This window comes from Prionailurus bengalensis, chromosome B1 (genome assembly GCF_016509475.1).
Source record: "Prionailurus bengalensis isolate Pbe53 chromosome B1, Fcat_Pben_1.1_paternal_pri, whole genome shotgun sequence".
In the NCBI taxonomy this organism is placed as follows: Eukaryota; Metazoa; Chordata; class Mammalia; order Carnivora; family Felidae; genus Prionailurus; species Prionailurus bengalensis.
Window position 1 is genome coordinate 72,175,751 of NC_057344.1, and position 16,159 is coordinate 72,191,909.

The window sequence follows — 16,159 nt, forward strand, 5'->3', positions numbered from 1 at the left end:
AAATGATTACCTTGGTGAACACAGAAAAAGGATGCTATCGGCTTCAGGTAAGTAGATCATCTGCCCCTTGAGACGTAAGCAGCTGCTCTCAGTCCCAGTCAGCTCATCCTCACATTCTAATTTCTCTACATCCAACAGTCCTTCCTTGAAAAAGCAAGACACAGCTGTTAAACTAGTACCTTTCTCCCTACGCAACAAGTCAGCAAAAAGAAGGACATGTATACCTCATTTCCCACCAAAGTGTCCAGGGGGAATAAGGACACCAAGTAGATCAGGAAGGGCATTTCACAGAAATACTGCCAGGTAATAAGCAAAGTGATTACCTTGCGAACACTGCAGAAAAACGAATTGACTATCTCCTTTGGACCCAAAAAGATAATAGTCTTACTATGCTTGCATATTGTTTTAAAGCTACTGTGAATCTTATTTCTGATTTTCCAGTATGGCTCCAACATATAATACTAAGTTCTATGAAAAAAAAAGAAACCAAGTGTCTCTATTCCCCATACCTGCATTCACAGAGAGGCTGGGAGTAGTTCCAAATACATAAAGTATGTGTGGGTAAGACCTTTCCAAGGGCTTCAGGAAGGACAAAATATATATTCTAGGACACGTTTGCTGTATCACTCCCAAGAACAGAAACTATGAGATCTGGGTACTCCTTAAACATTCAACCAAAAGAATATTTTATCACTTTTAAATTCCCACAAAAATGGCACCAAGAATAATAGACAATTTAAGGAAGAATTAAATCAGTGGCTTTGGGTGAAGTTAAAAAAGTGTATTTTTTTTTTATCAGTTCTTCTGATGTCTAAAATAGTACATCGTAGCTGTACAGGGAGTAAAAGATATTTGTTTTATTATGTGAAATTGCATTGTCCCAACAATACAGTCTCAAAATTTACTTTTGTTAATTTTGATCAGTTAGTAAGAGTTCCAGTGCTGCTCAGGCAAACCAAAAATCAATAATCTTGCCTTTGAAACAGGACTCCCTCTGAGGTTTGGTTTGAATTTTTCTATACCTTCTCCATATAATAGAATAGTATAGTAGGTAACTTTCCATCAGGGACACTTCTAAGATATAACATCCCTTACTCACATTGAAAGAAATAATATTTTGATTACCTTGCTTCTCAATACAAAAACTGTATTGATGTGCGAAAGGATCCCATGGAAACTAATGTCAATATGAGGACGAACCAGAGAGAAGACAGACAACAGACTGCAGTTCCCAGGTTGGAGCTACAATGTGGATGAAAAGAAAGGATCATGTGATCAGTAGAAATAATTCTTATGATTTGAGATTAGATTAAGCCAGCTCAGTAAGACTTTAAAGTAGAAAATCATAATCATTTGGTAGGGGAGTTGCTTATGACTAGAAAGTTACCCATTTTCTCATTAAAACAATAGTATCCCCATGTAATTTTCCCATTGTCCCTGTGAGTGATTAAAACAGAAGAAGAATAAATAGCTGTCCTAGGGAAAGTTGCAATATGCTCAAATACACTTAGCTCAGTTTAAAAAACTTCTGTGATATACGATGTACCGCACATTACATGATATATAATCAATGTATTAAGTGAATAAATGGCCACATATAACAACTCTAGAGCCTTTGCCTCAGACCTCAAGGAAGTGTGATGTCATTTTACCTGGGGAAGCACTCTGTATATGGCATTGCCACACTGAGTAACCACCAGGTCCCGGTCAAATATTATGTGGAAAGGAAAAGCTTTGCAGAAGGTATACGGGCTGATGCGTGATTCCTGGGTACCGTTTTCTTCAAATCTATCAAGATCTTCATAAAAATCTTCTTCTTTTGACTCTTTTTCCTCAATTAAAAATTGAGTATGATCACATTCTTCATTTCTTTGCTGAATAACCTGGATTTTTCAGAGGGGGAGATGAGTTAATTGACTGCATTTCAGTTTACTTAAAATCCTAAATGCCTAAGAAACTGGTTATGAGAATTGCATTTAGAGAGTTAATTTTAAAATATGCATCAATGCAAATACTATGCATGTCTTAAATAGGAAACTATTTCTGGACATTGACTTATGCAATTTGAAGACTGAAAAATTACTTACAATAAAACTGCAAATCTGGTATGAATCCTTCAGCAGCCCAGATGGCTTCTTTGATAGAATTGGGAGAAAATCACCCCCTTGTCCTGGTAGGCTCAGCCCACTCAGCCAGGTACAATTGTACAGTGAATACCCCACAAACCATACAAAGTGGTTTTATTTAATATGATAAAAAATGATATGTGCAAACAGAAGGAAATGAAATAATAGAGCTACATATTTAAAAATACATGCAATGTCACTTTTTATCCGTCAAATAGCAATTATACAACATACCAAATTGGGTAAGATACAGAAAAAGAGTTATCTCGAATACCACAAGTGGGAGGGGATCTTGATTAAATTTTCTGAAGGGTAGATTGATAATATACAAGTAATCCCTAAAAAGTTGTGCATTCTTCAATCTAATTACAAGTCTAGGAACTCATTCTAGGGAAGCAATCATAATAGTGAGTAAAGCTCTATAATTTACAGAAATAGTGACATTTCTGAAATATTACGCATAGGCAAATACATTATTAAGGTATAGAAAAGATGTTTATTCGTTTGAGTTTAAGAAACCAGAAACAACACATCCTCTTCCAAAAGGAAAAACTGTATCTCAACTGTGGCCAGATCCAAATGGGAAGTAGTGGGCACAGTAGTTCTTCAGTTATAGCTCAATGAAGGCAGAATGTTGCTCTTTTTGGCTTTTTTTGCTCATGCATTCCCAGCAGCACACTCTGAGACTTAAGAACAAATCACAATTAACGTGACGCCCTTGTACATATTCTTTCAAATCGTTTCATGATGCAATTAGGATATTACTCCCGGGAGTCACACTCACCTACTACACTGGCTAAATATTAGTATTTTTATCGATGATTTAAACAGTCTGCTTCACTAAGGTTGTTTTCTCTAAAGTTTCATGAACAAAATAAGAGTCAGTCTTCAAATTCAAGCCCAGTTTTGATGGTCTGCTCTGGTTCCATTTTAGCTAAAGGAACTGAATTATGTGCAACCTAAATTTACTAATTAATTCCTCAATCTTGTTCCTTTGTTTTGATTAAATTGTCAAAATGAACTGCTTTTTTCAAAAAAAAAAATGTTTTTAATGTTTATTTATTTTTGAGAGAGAGAGAGAGAGAGAGAGAGAGAGCAGGGGACGGGCAGAGAGAGACAGAGACACAGAATCCGAAGCAGGCTCCAGGCTCTGAGCTGTCAGCACGGAGTCCTACGTGGGGCTCGAACTCACGAACCACTAGATCATGACCTGCACCAAAGTCAGACACTTAACCAACTGAGCCATCCAGGTGCCCCTAAATGAACTGCTTTCTGATCATATTTTTAAGCTCTTGTTGGCATATCACTTCTTGACACGGTATAATATTCCTTAAGTAGTTAAATTATCTGGTAACCCTAGACTCGTTAAGCTTACGGATTCAACATAAGAATACTTCAGGAAATTAAAGGTGTCTTTGACAAAAATTAAATATACCAAATATAACTAAAACTGAAAATATTCCAGAAGGTCTGTGTGGGAGCACTTAAATACATGAAGGTCACAAGGCAACAAAATATTGTATAAAGGAAACCGTGCAACTAAGTAAAATCTTGAATTTTATATAGAGTGTGCTCACGGCTGCCAATCTCCCATGCCAAGTACACTGATAACCATAGCAACTGCAATCTCCAAGTGCGCCCTGATTTGTGTTTTTTTCTTGAAGTTTCTACGTACTTGTCTTTTGCTCAACCTGCCTAAAAAAAAAAAACAAACACAAGAGTAGACACAGTATGCTAAAAGCCCCTGACAAAGGCTCACTAGGCATAAGTGTAGCGTTAGTTTGGGGTCAGGATCAAAAATAAGAAATGAAAGGCATAGAATATTTTGGCTAAATTCCAGTGAGATTCCTAGCCATGGATACATGTTGATTCTCTACCCACAGTTTTAATTTTTTAAATGTCTCTGGATTTGATAATGTCAAGTTACACAGAGTCCTACTTTCTAGTTGTAGAAAAACTAAGGATGCACCTGGGACTCACCAAAAGTGTCACACCAAGAATTGACATCAACTCTTGAAAGAAAGAAAACCACCGAATCTAACATGGCATTACTAGATTAAATATATGGGACACTTTTCCAATATAAACAATTTAAAGATGACAATTTTTATTTTGTATAATATTGTACTTAAAGTTTGGGCTTCTTGTATGTGCTAGAACATAACTCTGACATCTAAGAAATAGCCATAAAGAAAAAAAGTTGAAATAGGATATCTCTCTCCCTAATTCTCTCGAACTTCGAGCAACTAAAAAATGGCTCGTAAGGCTAAGCATTCTGGGCACACACCGAGCAGGTGACTGGGAGAGACTGCAGGGTCAAAAAGAGAGAAAAACAATGGTTTTCTTTATTACATAGCTGATGTAGCACTACCCTGATATTTTCACTCAAAACTTAGAGCACGTATTATCAATAGCAACACATTTTTTAAATATTAAGACCTGACTTCTTTCACCAAGTAATCCAATTTTTTCTAAAAGAACAAAATTTTTAGATCACAAAATGAAAGATCCCAACTATTATTTCAGGAACAGATAAAAAGAATCTACAGAGACAATGATCAGTAAAATAATATCTAATATTATATATGTATATCTTATATATCTTAGAATTTGACTATCCACATTTTGGGTTTTCTGTATTCTGAAGGCTACAGCTTAACCAGTCACTTTTCCTTCTGCTACCCAGCTGATGCATACAGGAAATGCAAGCTAGGTTTCACATTGCCTTAAGCAATGTATAATTGGAGAGAGATTTCTGCTGCCATAGGGACAAAATATCCTGTATAATGATTTCCAAGGCCAAATATAGAATATTGCTGGTGTAGCACTGTTATGGCTCATAAATATGCCTCTGGTGAGGTCCACTAGAAGTGACAGCTACAGGTAAATTCACAGTGTCATGTTTAATATTCTGTATGTCAGATGTGTTCAGAAGAGCCTCCATTACTGACCATTACCTTCATGTCTATTTCAGTGCCATGTATTTGTTGAGCTACTGTTTTGATGATTCCGATGACAATATCCTGAAGTCCTTCTCTCTCTGAGTAGTAGTGCAGAATGAGTCCTTTGCCCTTTTCTGCATCAGTGCACCTAAAGGAAGGCGCACGCATACCTGGGTAGATAGTAGCGAGGTGGTCATGCAGAGCATCAAGATTCTGTAATAAAGAGGAAGTGAGGTGAATAAATGATGCTTCCACAATGGCAGCTGACTTTGAGAAAGCAAGATAAGGAAACAAGGCTCAAATCTGACTTTAGTTGGTGGACTGACTGAATAAACATTCACATAACACAGCCTTCCCTTGTGCACGGAGACAACTACAAGGCAGGAACCACACGTGGAGAGAACTTAAGGCTAAAGTAGTAGAATTAATAAAAACATCTGAGCCTATTATCAGTTAATACATTTTAAAAAAGGATAAATAAACAAGTGGGATGCAAAAAGAATGGGCTAAAGCAAAGATATACGTATTTATAGGAGTTTGGGGAAGTTGTATATGCATGTTATGATAAACAATATGGGTGCCAAAAGTGACCCCATATTACCCTCTGTTTACATTACAAACCTAAAAATCATTCATTCAAAAAACTATATCAGAGTGATAAGCATATGAAAATATAAGCATACTACTTTGTGAAGTAATATTTCAGAATTAACATTTTCTAAATTAAAGTGGCAGAATTTCTTCATATTCATTAGTAGCCTCCAATCAAGATACAGCTTCATAGCTGACCTGTGAAATGATTCTCTTTTGGACCTGAATCTTGGAAAACTAAAACAAATAAATTTACCAATAAGTATTTTCTGTTCTTGCAGCTTTGCCATTAATAGACCATGCCAAACTAGCATGCATGCATTACTCACTAATACACAAAACTTGTTTGCATAAACATCACCAGGAGAAATGGTGCAAACAATATGTTTTCCTTAGTCCAACATGGTTTTTCAAATAACAGTTGATAATGTGTTAGTGTATGTGTGTGTATGTGTGTGAGTGTATGTGTGGGTGTGTGTTACACATATATGGTAGGATACCCACAACATAGCATGGTATAAGAATTAAGAACAAGGTAGCTTTAGAAGTTAGACTTTGATTTAAAACATGACATTGCCCTCAGCCCCATAACAGCATGGAACTGAATTGTCAACACTTAAATGAGAAAGGAAACAATTATCCCCTAGAGACTACATAAAGGGACGTAGCCTTGCTGGCACCTTCATTAGAGTCTAGTGAAACCTTAATGGACCCTGACCTCTAAAAATATAGTATAATAAATTTGTGTTGTTTTAGACCTTAATATCTGTGGTTATTTGTTATGATAGCAATAAAAACTAATACACCAAGCAAATACTAATCCATCAATAACCGATGATTATCACTAAAAACAAATGGGTAAAATAAAATAGTTTCAGAATGCCATGAGCATAAAAGAATGCATCAAAAAGGTGCTGGAGATAGGCCAAAATTGAACTATAGTTCCAGTTCCAAATGTCTCAAAGAAGTCAATTAGGGAAACAAAAGTATCTAGTAAGATATTAAGAGGTGAATACAAGGTAGCTCCATGGGTACCCAAATTTGAGAAATATTCCACCAAGGCACCAATGGCACTGTGGTTTAATTTTCTCTCCTCTCCTTTCAATGATTCATCCATTCTATAAAGTTATTTCATATGCATTATATATTATGAACCGTATGTGGTACAGGCTGGTGGCAGGGTAGAGGTTAAGATACAAATCTGCATGACATAAATCTTGACTTTAAGCAGTTCATGGCTCATATCATAAAAGAAATGTACAGAGTGGCTTTTGACGCATAAATATGAGAGCCAATAACTCAGACTTAAAGAGTGGGGTCCAAAGACTTCAAAGTGAAGAAAAGCCCTCAACTAGGTCGTGAAAGATTGACATTCTGATTCAGATAAATGTTTCCAGTCTTCTTGATTGGGTGAATCTGGTTTATTTTTTAATTGTCTTCATACCAAGTGATTTTTGTTTTCTTTCTAAAAATTACACCGGTTATAATCAACTCAGGCCAGCTCTTGACAAAAATTTCAGTTCGTCCTGTTTGCCTCTAGGGGTTGCTATTGCCATATAAAAGGAATCGAATATGGCAAACCCTGAGTATTGAACGGTTCATGTAAACGACAAGCCGCTGAAGGCCTAAAACTGTTTTATTTGGTTGAGTAGTACGAGGTTCTTCCTATAGTTTTCCTCATGAAGATTCTTCCCGAAAAGGGGAGGCACAAAGACTGTCTGACATAAAGATCCCTTCTACTACTACTGGTGTTGCAAAAAATGTGACAGAAAATCTGGTGAGAAGAAAAATCACCAGAAAAAGCTTGATACTTATTTCCATTTCTCTTAAAGTAAAAATTGAGCTATTTGCTGTGTTTATAGGAAACATCCTAACGTAATCAGCCCTAACGTACGATGCTGTAGCTGATTTCAAAGAAAAAAAAGTGGAGTCCAACAAGAACTTGAAAATATGTATCTTACTTTTTTTCAAACTGTCCTCTACAAAATGTTTAAATATATCATAAAGGCCAATATCATTTCCATACTCACCTATTTTCATCTTGTGTCATATTGTGCCATTAGCACATTTCTATATGCAGCTAAACAGATGACATGAGGCAGTAACAACTGGCACCATTACTGTGAAGCAGCACCATTGATGCTAACGAAGGTCAGAGATCGGCCAAGATAGCCCAAGACCACTTTCCCATGAGTCACACAAAGACAGGCACTGCACCTTAAATGTGGGCCCATTTTCAGGTGCCTGGGTGGGTAGCTCAGTCATTTAAGCTTCTGACTTTGTCTCAGGTCATGATCTCACGGTTCATGAATTCGAGCCCCCCACTGGGCTCTGTGCTGACAGCCCGGAGCCTAGAGCCTGCTTCAGATTCTGTGTCTCCCTCTCTCTCTGCCCCTCCCCTGCTCACACCCTGTCTCTCTCTATTTTTCTCTCTCAAAAATAAATAAATGTTAATTTTTTTTAATGTGGACCCATTCTAATTTAAATAAAAATACTTATAATACTAAGGTATTAGAATTGGTAATAAAATCGTGTTTAAATTTGTCACTTCAAAGCAAGAGGGACACTAAAACACATCAAGTCAGAATGTTCATCTTTGAAGTTTTTGTGGTAACCAGCTCTCCAGAGATTTGCTGTTTTATTGAATTTGTTATTAATTAAATGGACAAGTAAAGTGCTTTCCCGGAGCATAAAAAATTTAACACCACTTAATGTAATATTGATTTTCTTTAGATTGTATCTAACATAAAAAATACTCTTGAGATTTCTTTAGTTACAGCTTTCCTTACTTGGTTTTATTCTCTCAAAATTAAAGTGACGACCGCAGCCTGTTATATTAGAAATAGAATTCATGTTTAAAAATTAAATTGATTTCATTTGAGTATATTTATATTGCTAAAAATGTGCCTTATTTGTAGTTAGATTGTACTTATTTGCAGCAACCTCAAAGGCCACAAAAAACATTCTCAAAAAAGCCAAGGGAAAACCATGCCCACTTTGTCTAATATTATCTATATAAAACTAATTATTCATCCACATGGCTGTAGCAATGTATTCTAGAGAACAAGAGTTTCATATTAAAACTGGTATCCTATTTTATTTCTAAATGTACCCATGGGAGTAGGATTACAAAAAAAGACCTGAATGACCAATTACAAAGAAGTATATACATAAAAGAGACATAAAAAATATATATAGATACACATATTTCAGCACAGTGGATTCCCAGGAAACAATAAAGCAAACCTCAAATATGCTTTGACTTCGTTCTTCTTAGCTTTACAATGTTAGAAAACAAAAAAGGGATAGGGAGCAGGTCCATTCATCTATTTTCCCTCAAGAGGCCAAAAAGGTTGGTCAGGTTTTCTGAATTCACTTCCTAATGTTCTGATATCATTTTACTGCTTTTTCTACAAGCAAAATGAATATACTTTTTCTACTCAGGAATTCTGTTATCCATAAGTCCAATCTATCATGTCACCTAGCATTTATTATTTACAGAAGAAAAATTAGTGCTCTCATCCTGGAAAACTGTGCTGGAGTTCTGGATTCACTACAATCCACAGATGTAGGAAACAAATGAGTATTTATTATTCCTTTCAGAAATACTTTGAAGTTCCATATTTTCAAAGATCTTGGAATGGTTCAAAATAAATGCAAGTTGTCTCTATAATATGCACAGTAAAAATAACTTCATACATAATTACAGAGACAAAGTTTCCAGGAATTAACTACCTCATTTCCCTCCTTCCTTGGCATCTAATGAAAAATCTCTAAATGATCCACATAAGTGGGTGGAGTAAGTCCTTTCCTTGAAAGTTTTAAGAGAGATTTTTCAGTCTCCAAGTAGCCTCTTCCTAGAGAAGGGGGAAAAGGGAGTTGCCTGTGTTATTTGAGAACATTACTGAAGTGTAGAATGGGAAGAAATCTTAAAAAGCAGTCATTTCAAACCTCTCTTTTTTCAAGGAAGGAAAATGAGATAAAGTATCTCCATTGATTTTGCTTCTTACACTTCTGAGAAACACGACCAACACCATTTGTTACAAACAGCCTGCAATTTGCAACAAATTTTGTCGAGTTTGATAAGGAATAAGTCATTTTAGAATTTGAACATAAAAAAATTCAAACAAGCAGGCTCTAAATAAAGTGGAAAACTCAACCCCGTAAAATGGGAAGAACCAAGGTTGGGGTGTGAACAGCATGAGATCAGAACAAGTAAAAAGTTAACACTTTTAATGATATTCTTCCTGCCTCTTGGTGCTACTTCCTGCGATGTAGCCTTCCAACTGGAAAGACACAGAGAATCTTTTTAAAAAGAAATAATGTAAGGGTCTATTTAAAAAGAAATTAGGGGTGCCTGGGTGGCTCAGTCGGTTAAACGCCTGACTTCGGTTCAGGTCATGATCTCACAGTTTGTGGGTTCAAGCCCCATGTCAGGCTCTCTGCTGTCAATGCAAAGTCTGCTTCAGGTCTTTGGTCTCCCTCACTCTACTCCTCCTCCAACCTCTCTCTGTCTCTCAAAAATAAACATTAAAAAAAATTTTTTAATTGTTATCAGAGTCACTAAAATTATTTCACTGGTAATATTTTTAAAACTACATATAATTATCACTACCATCCTCTCAAGAGAAATATTTCAATTAAAGAAAAAAAGACAAATAGTCATAAAATTACCTGCCTAAATTGTTCACTTATTCTACTGTTTTTAAATTCATGTTTAAAAAAAAAATCCTGGTTATTTTGTGAAGAAATATACCAATTACTCAAAGAGAAAAAATATCTTACAATTCTAAAATACTCATCTTCCCTTACTTGTCAATTTTAGAATTACAGTTTAAAGAAATTGGCATTTTAGATGTTGAGAAAAAGTTCCTTTTGAAATTCAAAAGTTAAAAATAAAATGAATGGTGCATTTTTGTCTAAGAAATATTGTAAATAATTTAGGGAAGTATTAGAATTTCACAGCTGTTCAGGAAAATCCTCAGATTTCCCAAAATAGCATTTTGCACAAACATTGAAGAATTTTAGATCTGTCATCAATCCCAGATTGCTCCTGGTGGGCTGGCCAAAGCACAGCGTTGTGCTTTAAAAGCCAAAACCTTGAGCCAACATGAATTTGAGGAAAATCCCATCGCAGCCTGAACAGAGGTGCTCGTAGAGGAACATTCACATATATGAACCGAATGAATGAGTGAAACTGCCAGCATACCAAAATTAGGGAAGGAACCGGTGTTTCCAGAAGACAATAACAGAATATGTGTTTGATATTCAACTGAGATTCCGATGCCTATTTAAGCAAGCTCATAATTTCAATCGTGGCTAACCTCTAAGATGGCAAATTGCTCACTTATTAATTTATTAATTTTTCAATAATCAACCCTGGCAGCTTTCCATGCTCATTGCAATTTCATTTTACCTCTGTAAACTTATTAGGGAGGTAAAGAATATATAATGTATGTAATCATAATGTAACACCACTGAGAATGAATTGGTAGCCGTGCTATAGACTGACTTGGGTTTCATTCCCCAAGGCTATATATTATCCTTATCAAACATGGCCTATTCAAAGCTCTTGACTCATCCATTAATATGTATATAAGTGTACATATATGTAGTAATGAAAATAAAAAGTAATTTTTTTATGTAGACATAAAAAATAAAGAGGCAAACAATACGCAGAGTGCTGTCCCAATTATGCATTCCTGCATGTCAAAGCACCCCAAACTGATTGGCTGGAAACAATAATATATCTCTCACGGTTCTGCCAATTTTCTGGACTCAGGAAGTCCTTGGGTTGGAGTCAGATGAAGCTGGCGATGGTGTCATCATAATACTCTACCAGGCTGTTTTCCCAGGATAGATCACTCAAAAGACTGACAGTGGTTGTTGGCCCTTTGCTGGGAGTTCAGCTCGCGCTGCTGACAACCTACACGTGACCTCTCCATGTAGCTTGGGCTTCTCATTTCATGCTGCTGGGGTCCTGGAGGGAGCATCCTAAGAGCAACTATTCCAAGACACTCAGGTGCAAACTTAAAGACTTCTTATGAACAAGCTTAGGAAGTATCAAAATACCGCCATGTTCTATTGGTCAAATAATCACTAAAGCCAACCCAGATTCAAGGTAAGGCAAATTCCACCTCTTGATGGGAGTGACAAAATCATATTGCACAGGAGCATGTGACATAGATATTAATGCAGTGATTTTTGGAAAAATACGATCTACAATAATACAAACAGGACACTGGAAGTAAGAAGAGCATAAATTAAGTGGAAATGCTGTCAAACTGGATGTTCCTTACTAGCTATTTTTTTCTTTTGTCTTTTTTTTTTTTTTTAATGAAGCTTTCAAATCCTACATATCTCCTGTGGTATTTTAATCAATACAGTAGAGGCTTCAAATAGAAATTTACTACAGTAGCAGCATGAAACTACGTGTTTTATTCTTAATTTAAGAATAAGAAAATGGCAGAATAGAAGAAAAACTTGCTGATATAAGGTCTTATTTTTAGGACAACATATTCAAATAACATGTACACAATTCAAAATTAAAAATGTCTTCCTGTTTTCGTTCATCTCTTTTTGATAAATCATGTTTCTTTCCATTTACTAAATCACCTAAAGGATAATAATACATTCCAAAGTTTATCTACTTTTATCACTAGTCCACAAATCGATGGTTTCACAGGAGATTTAAAGAAAAACAATTCCAAACTATGTAATGTTTAGAAGTGTAATGTTTCTAAAAAGTTTCTTCTGAAAATGCTTCCTCAGTTGGGGCATCTGGGTGGCTCAGTTGGTTAAGCTTCTAACTCTTGATTTTGGTTCAGGTCACGGTCTCACAGTTGCAGGATTGAACCCTGCTTCAAGCCTCCTGTGAGGCTCTGCACGGACAGCATGGTGCCTACTTGGGATTCTCTCACTCCCTCTCTCCTCTGCTTCCCCCTCCTCCCCCCACTTACACACTGGTGTTCTCTCTCCTCTCTCTCTCTCTCAAAAAAGAAATAATCATTTAAAATAAATGAAAAACATAAATAAATAAATATTCCCTATACTTAGCCATTTAGTAGTTTTAGATGTTTTTTGTTAAGTCTTGAGGTAGATTAAAAATAAGCATGGTGTAAAAGTTTTAAAATTTAATTTGGAGGCACAAAAGATAAGCAGGGTCACAAATTTGATATTAGTAGCAAAGCCTTTTAAATAAGAGCTGTTCGTTATTTAAACTGTTTAAATTGTTAAATTTAAATCATTAAATTGTTTCAATTGACTAATCAAAGGAAATGATAAAATTTACATGAGAAACACTTTTCTGGAACTAAAATACAGATAATATCTATTCAGTGTGTTCTTAAATATAATATTTCTATAAAGAAGAAGAATTATCTGAATAAAATAGCTTGAGCCAAATACACACACACACACACACACACACACACACACACACAATTCAGAATTAACTAATTCTAACATTCAAAGACTCTCTATTACTCTTAAATACAGAGAACTGAGGGTTGATGGGGGGTGGGGGAGAGGGGAAAATGGGTGATGGACATTGAGGAGAGCACTTGTTGGGATGAGCACTAAATGTTGTATGTAAGCGATGAATCATGGGAATCTACTCCCGAAGCCAAGAGCACACTGTATACACTGTATGTTAGCCAGCTTGACAATAACCAAACAAAAACAAAAACAAAGACTATTGATTGCTTATTATATGCTGTTCCTGGTACTCAAAACTTTTGAAAATTATTTCAAGAAAAGCAAAAATAGAATATATGTTAAATTCTTAATAATGTGTACAATTGAGAGGCTGAGGACAGACAACTTCCAAGGACATCCTCTTTAGAACCATGATGAATGGTCAGGGCTGCCCAGCCTAAGGCATGGCCAAATGATTTCCCATGTTGTAATTCCAGTAGCTATTATACTGTTGCCTGGGAATTCCAAATGGAGATATTAGGACGATCATTTTATAAGTTTCCATAGATATAAATAATGTAACTTGTACGTTAATTAATAAACACTAATTTGCCCTGTCCACATGCGATGGACATTTCAAACTATAACTCATCTCTAAATAAAATTATAGAGTCTCCTCAAAATGAGTTTTTTTTATCTTTAATACAAGAATTAATCTTGAGCTCTTATTGCATTCGCTTCCTATTTTTGTGGAAACAAGCAAACCTTCATTCTTCAATCTTCAAAATGGTATTTATTCTTTCCCAGATACAAACTGTATCTGTGGAGATACCATCATTAAGAGATTATACATGGTCTCTGGCTCCATGAAGTTTACATTCCAGCCCAACAAACAGGAAATGATAATACAGTCTGAGAAACATGAAAACATGGGAAACAGCAATTGCCCTGAGGCCAGAGATTGGAGAGAGGAGTGGTGTCTTCCTGGACAAGTAGTTTGACCAGCAAGAAAAACAGGATTTATTTAGATGAAAAGTATCAGTAACAGTGCTCCAGACAAAGGGAAGAGCAGGTGCAAAAACTCAGAGGATAGAGACAGAAAGATAAAAACAAAGATTCTAAAGGAAATTCTGTTTGGCTAGGCTGGGGGAAAGGAAGAGGAAGGATGGATAGGGGATGTAAGTAGTTTGAATTGCTTTAAGTACTTTCCACATTTTCCAGTGAGTAACTGAAAAGCATTGAAGGGTTTAAGCAAGAAAATAATATAATGAGATATGTTTGCATTTCAGAAAAACCAGTAGAGTGGAAAAGAGATTGGAAGAGTCTTGAAGGGAGGCCAGGTAACCCATCCAATCTCTAGAGAATGACAGCTCCCACAGAAGGGTAGAGGAAATGAAAAAAAGTGGTAGAATTCTCAAAATACAGTATTTAAGAAACAGACTCTAAGGATTTGATTACTGATTAAAATCAGGGGGTGAAAAAGACAGAAGAGTTTTTAAACTCCATTTATTTTTTAATGTTTTTTATTATTTTGAGAGACAGAAAACATGCAAGCAAGAGAGAGAATCCCAAGCAGGCCCCTTGCTATCAGCCTGATACGGAGCTCGATCCCATGAACTGTGAAATCATGACCCAAGCCAAAAGCAAGATTCGGACACTCAACCAAATGAGCCACCCAGGTGCCCCTAAACTCTCTTTAAAATGAGACCCAGTTTATCTTTCTCTTTGGTGAAGGATTAAAGTCTACAAAAACTAATGTTTTGTTGATTTATGTAACAAAAAATGTAAATTTTTTATATGTGAATGAAGATCTGAAGACAATTTATGAAAATCAGTGGCTTTATTTCATAGGATCTTAAAAAAATTTATTGAAATCAGTTGCTTTATTTTATAATCACTTACACAGAATAAAAATATTCATTTAACTTCTATAGAAATAGGCTAATCATAAGGTAAATACCTACTTTTAAGAAAAGGAGTATTTTAGTACATTCAATTTGCTGTTAAGATATGCAATTTGAAAAAGAGGAAAAAAAAGAATTAGATAAAAAATATATAATGTTGGTGAAAACTTCACAATATTCTAACTTTCTAGTTTCTTCATTTTCACACACTGGGAGACAAAATCATGTGTAACTTAAAGACATGTTAACTAAAGCTGCCTACTGATTTGAGGAAAAGGGACCTAGGCTTCTTTGAAATAATACTGTCCAGTGGAAACAAAAGGCAATTATAGCCACTAAAGCAAGCCACAAATACTAGTCACATGTGTAATGTTCAATTTTATAGCCTTCATGTTTAAAAAAGAAAAAAGAAACAGGCAAAATTAATGTTCGTGATATATTTTATATAACTTTATATACCCAAAATATTATCATTCTAACATGTAATTTATATGAAATATTTATCAGCTATTTTGTGTTCTTTTAGTAATTCTTTTTGCCTTTGAAATCTCCTGTGTATTTTGCACATACCACATCACATTTCAAATATAGTAGTAGGGGCGCCTGGATGGCCCAGTGGGTTAAGCGTCTGACTTTGACTCAGGTCATGACCTCATGGTTCATGGGTTGAGGTCATGGTATCACTGTTCATGGGTTTGAGCCCTGCCTTGGGCTCTGCGCTGACAGCTCATAGCCTGGAGCCTGCTTCTGATTCTGTGTCTCCTTCTCTGCCTGCCTCTCCCCAGCTCACACCTGTGTGTGTGTCTGTCTCAAAAATGAATAAACATTAAAAAAAAAATCTTCAAATGCATATTAGGCACATGTGGCTAGCGGCTATCCTATTGGATGGTGCAATTCTAGAACCTGGAGAAACGCACCAATAGGCTGCTTGCTCCCTTCCTGGGCCATTACAAATTTAGCAAAAGGTCAATGAATAAAGGTTAAAAAAAAAAAAAAATTGTTACGATCCTTTGGATAGTTGTTTCCTTATGCAGATGTGGCCACTGAGAACAAAAGTTAAAAGACAGAGGAATCACAAATTGAAACTTTGCTAGTAAGGTGCCAAAAGGCAACAAAAGTATTAAAAAATGGAATTATGTATTCAAAAATCCAAAATCCCAATAAACTTTAAGTATCAAAC

At 35.7% G+C, this 16,159-nt stretch overlaps 1 protein-coding gene across 2 annotated transcripts in view; it reads right to left on the reverse strand.

Moving 5' to 3' along the window:
• Positions 1–16,159, reverse strand: part of GUCY1B1 (guanylate cyclase 1 soluble subunit beta 1) — a 47,297-nt gene that overhangs the window by 10,421 nt on the left and 20,717 nt on the right. For both annotated transcript variants that reach the window (XM_043566823.1, XM_043566815.1), the window contains exons 5-8: positions 5,084–5,281; positions 1,653–1,883; positions 1,126–1,242; positions 11–144 (exon numbers count right to left, since the gene is read on the reverse strand). In XM_043566823.1, the coding sequence (XP_043422758.1) occupies positions 11–144; positions 1,126–1,242; positions 1,653–1,883; positions 5,084–5,281 (680 nt within the window). The remainder of the gene's footprint in view (positions 1–10; positions 145–1,125; positions 1,243–1,652; positions 1,884–5,083; positions 5,282–16,159) is intronic.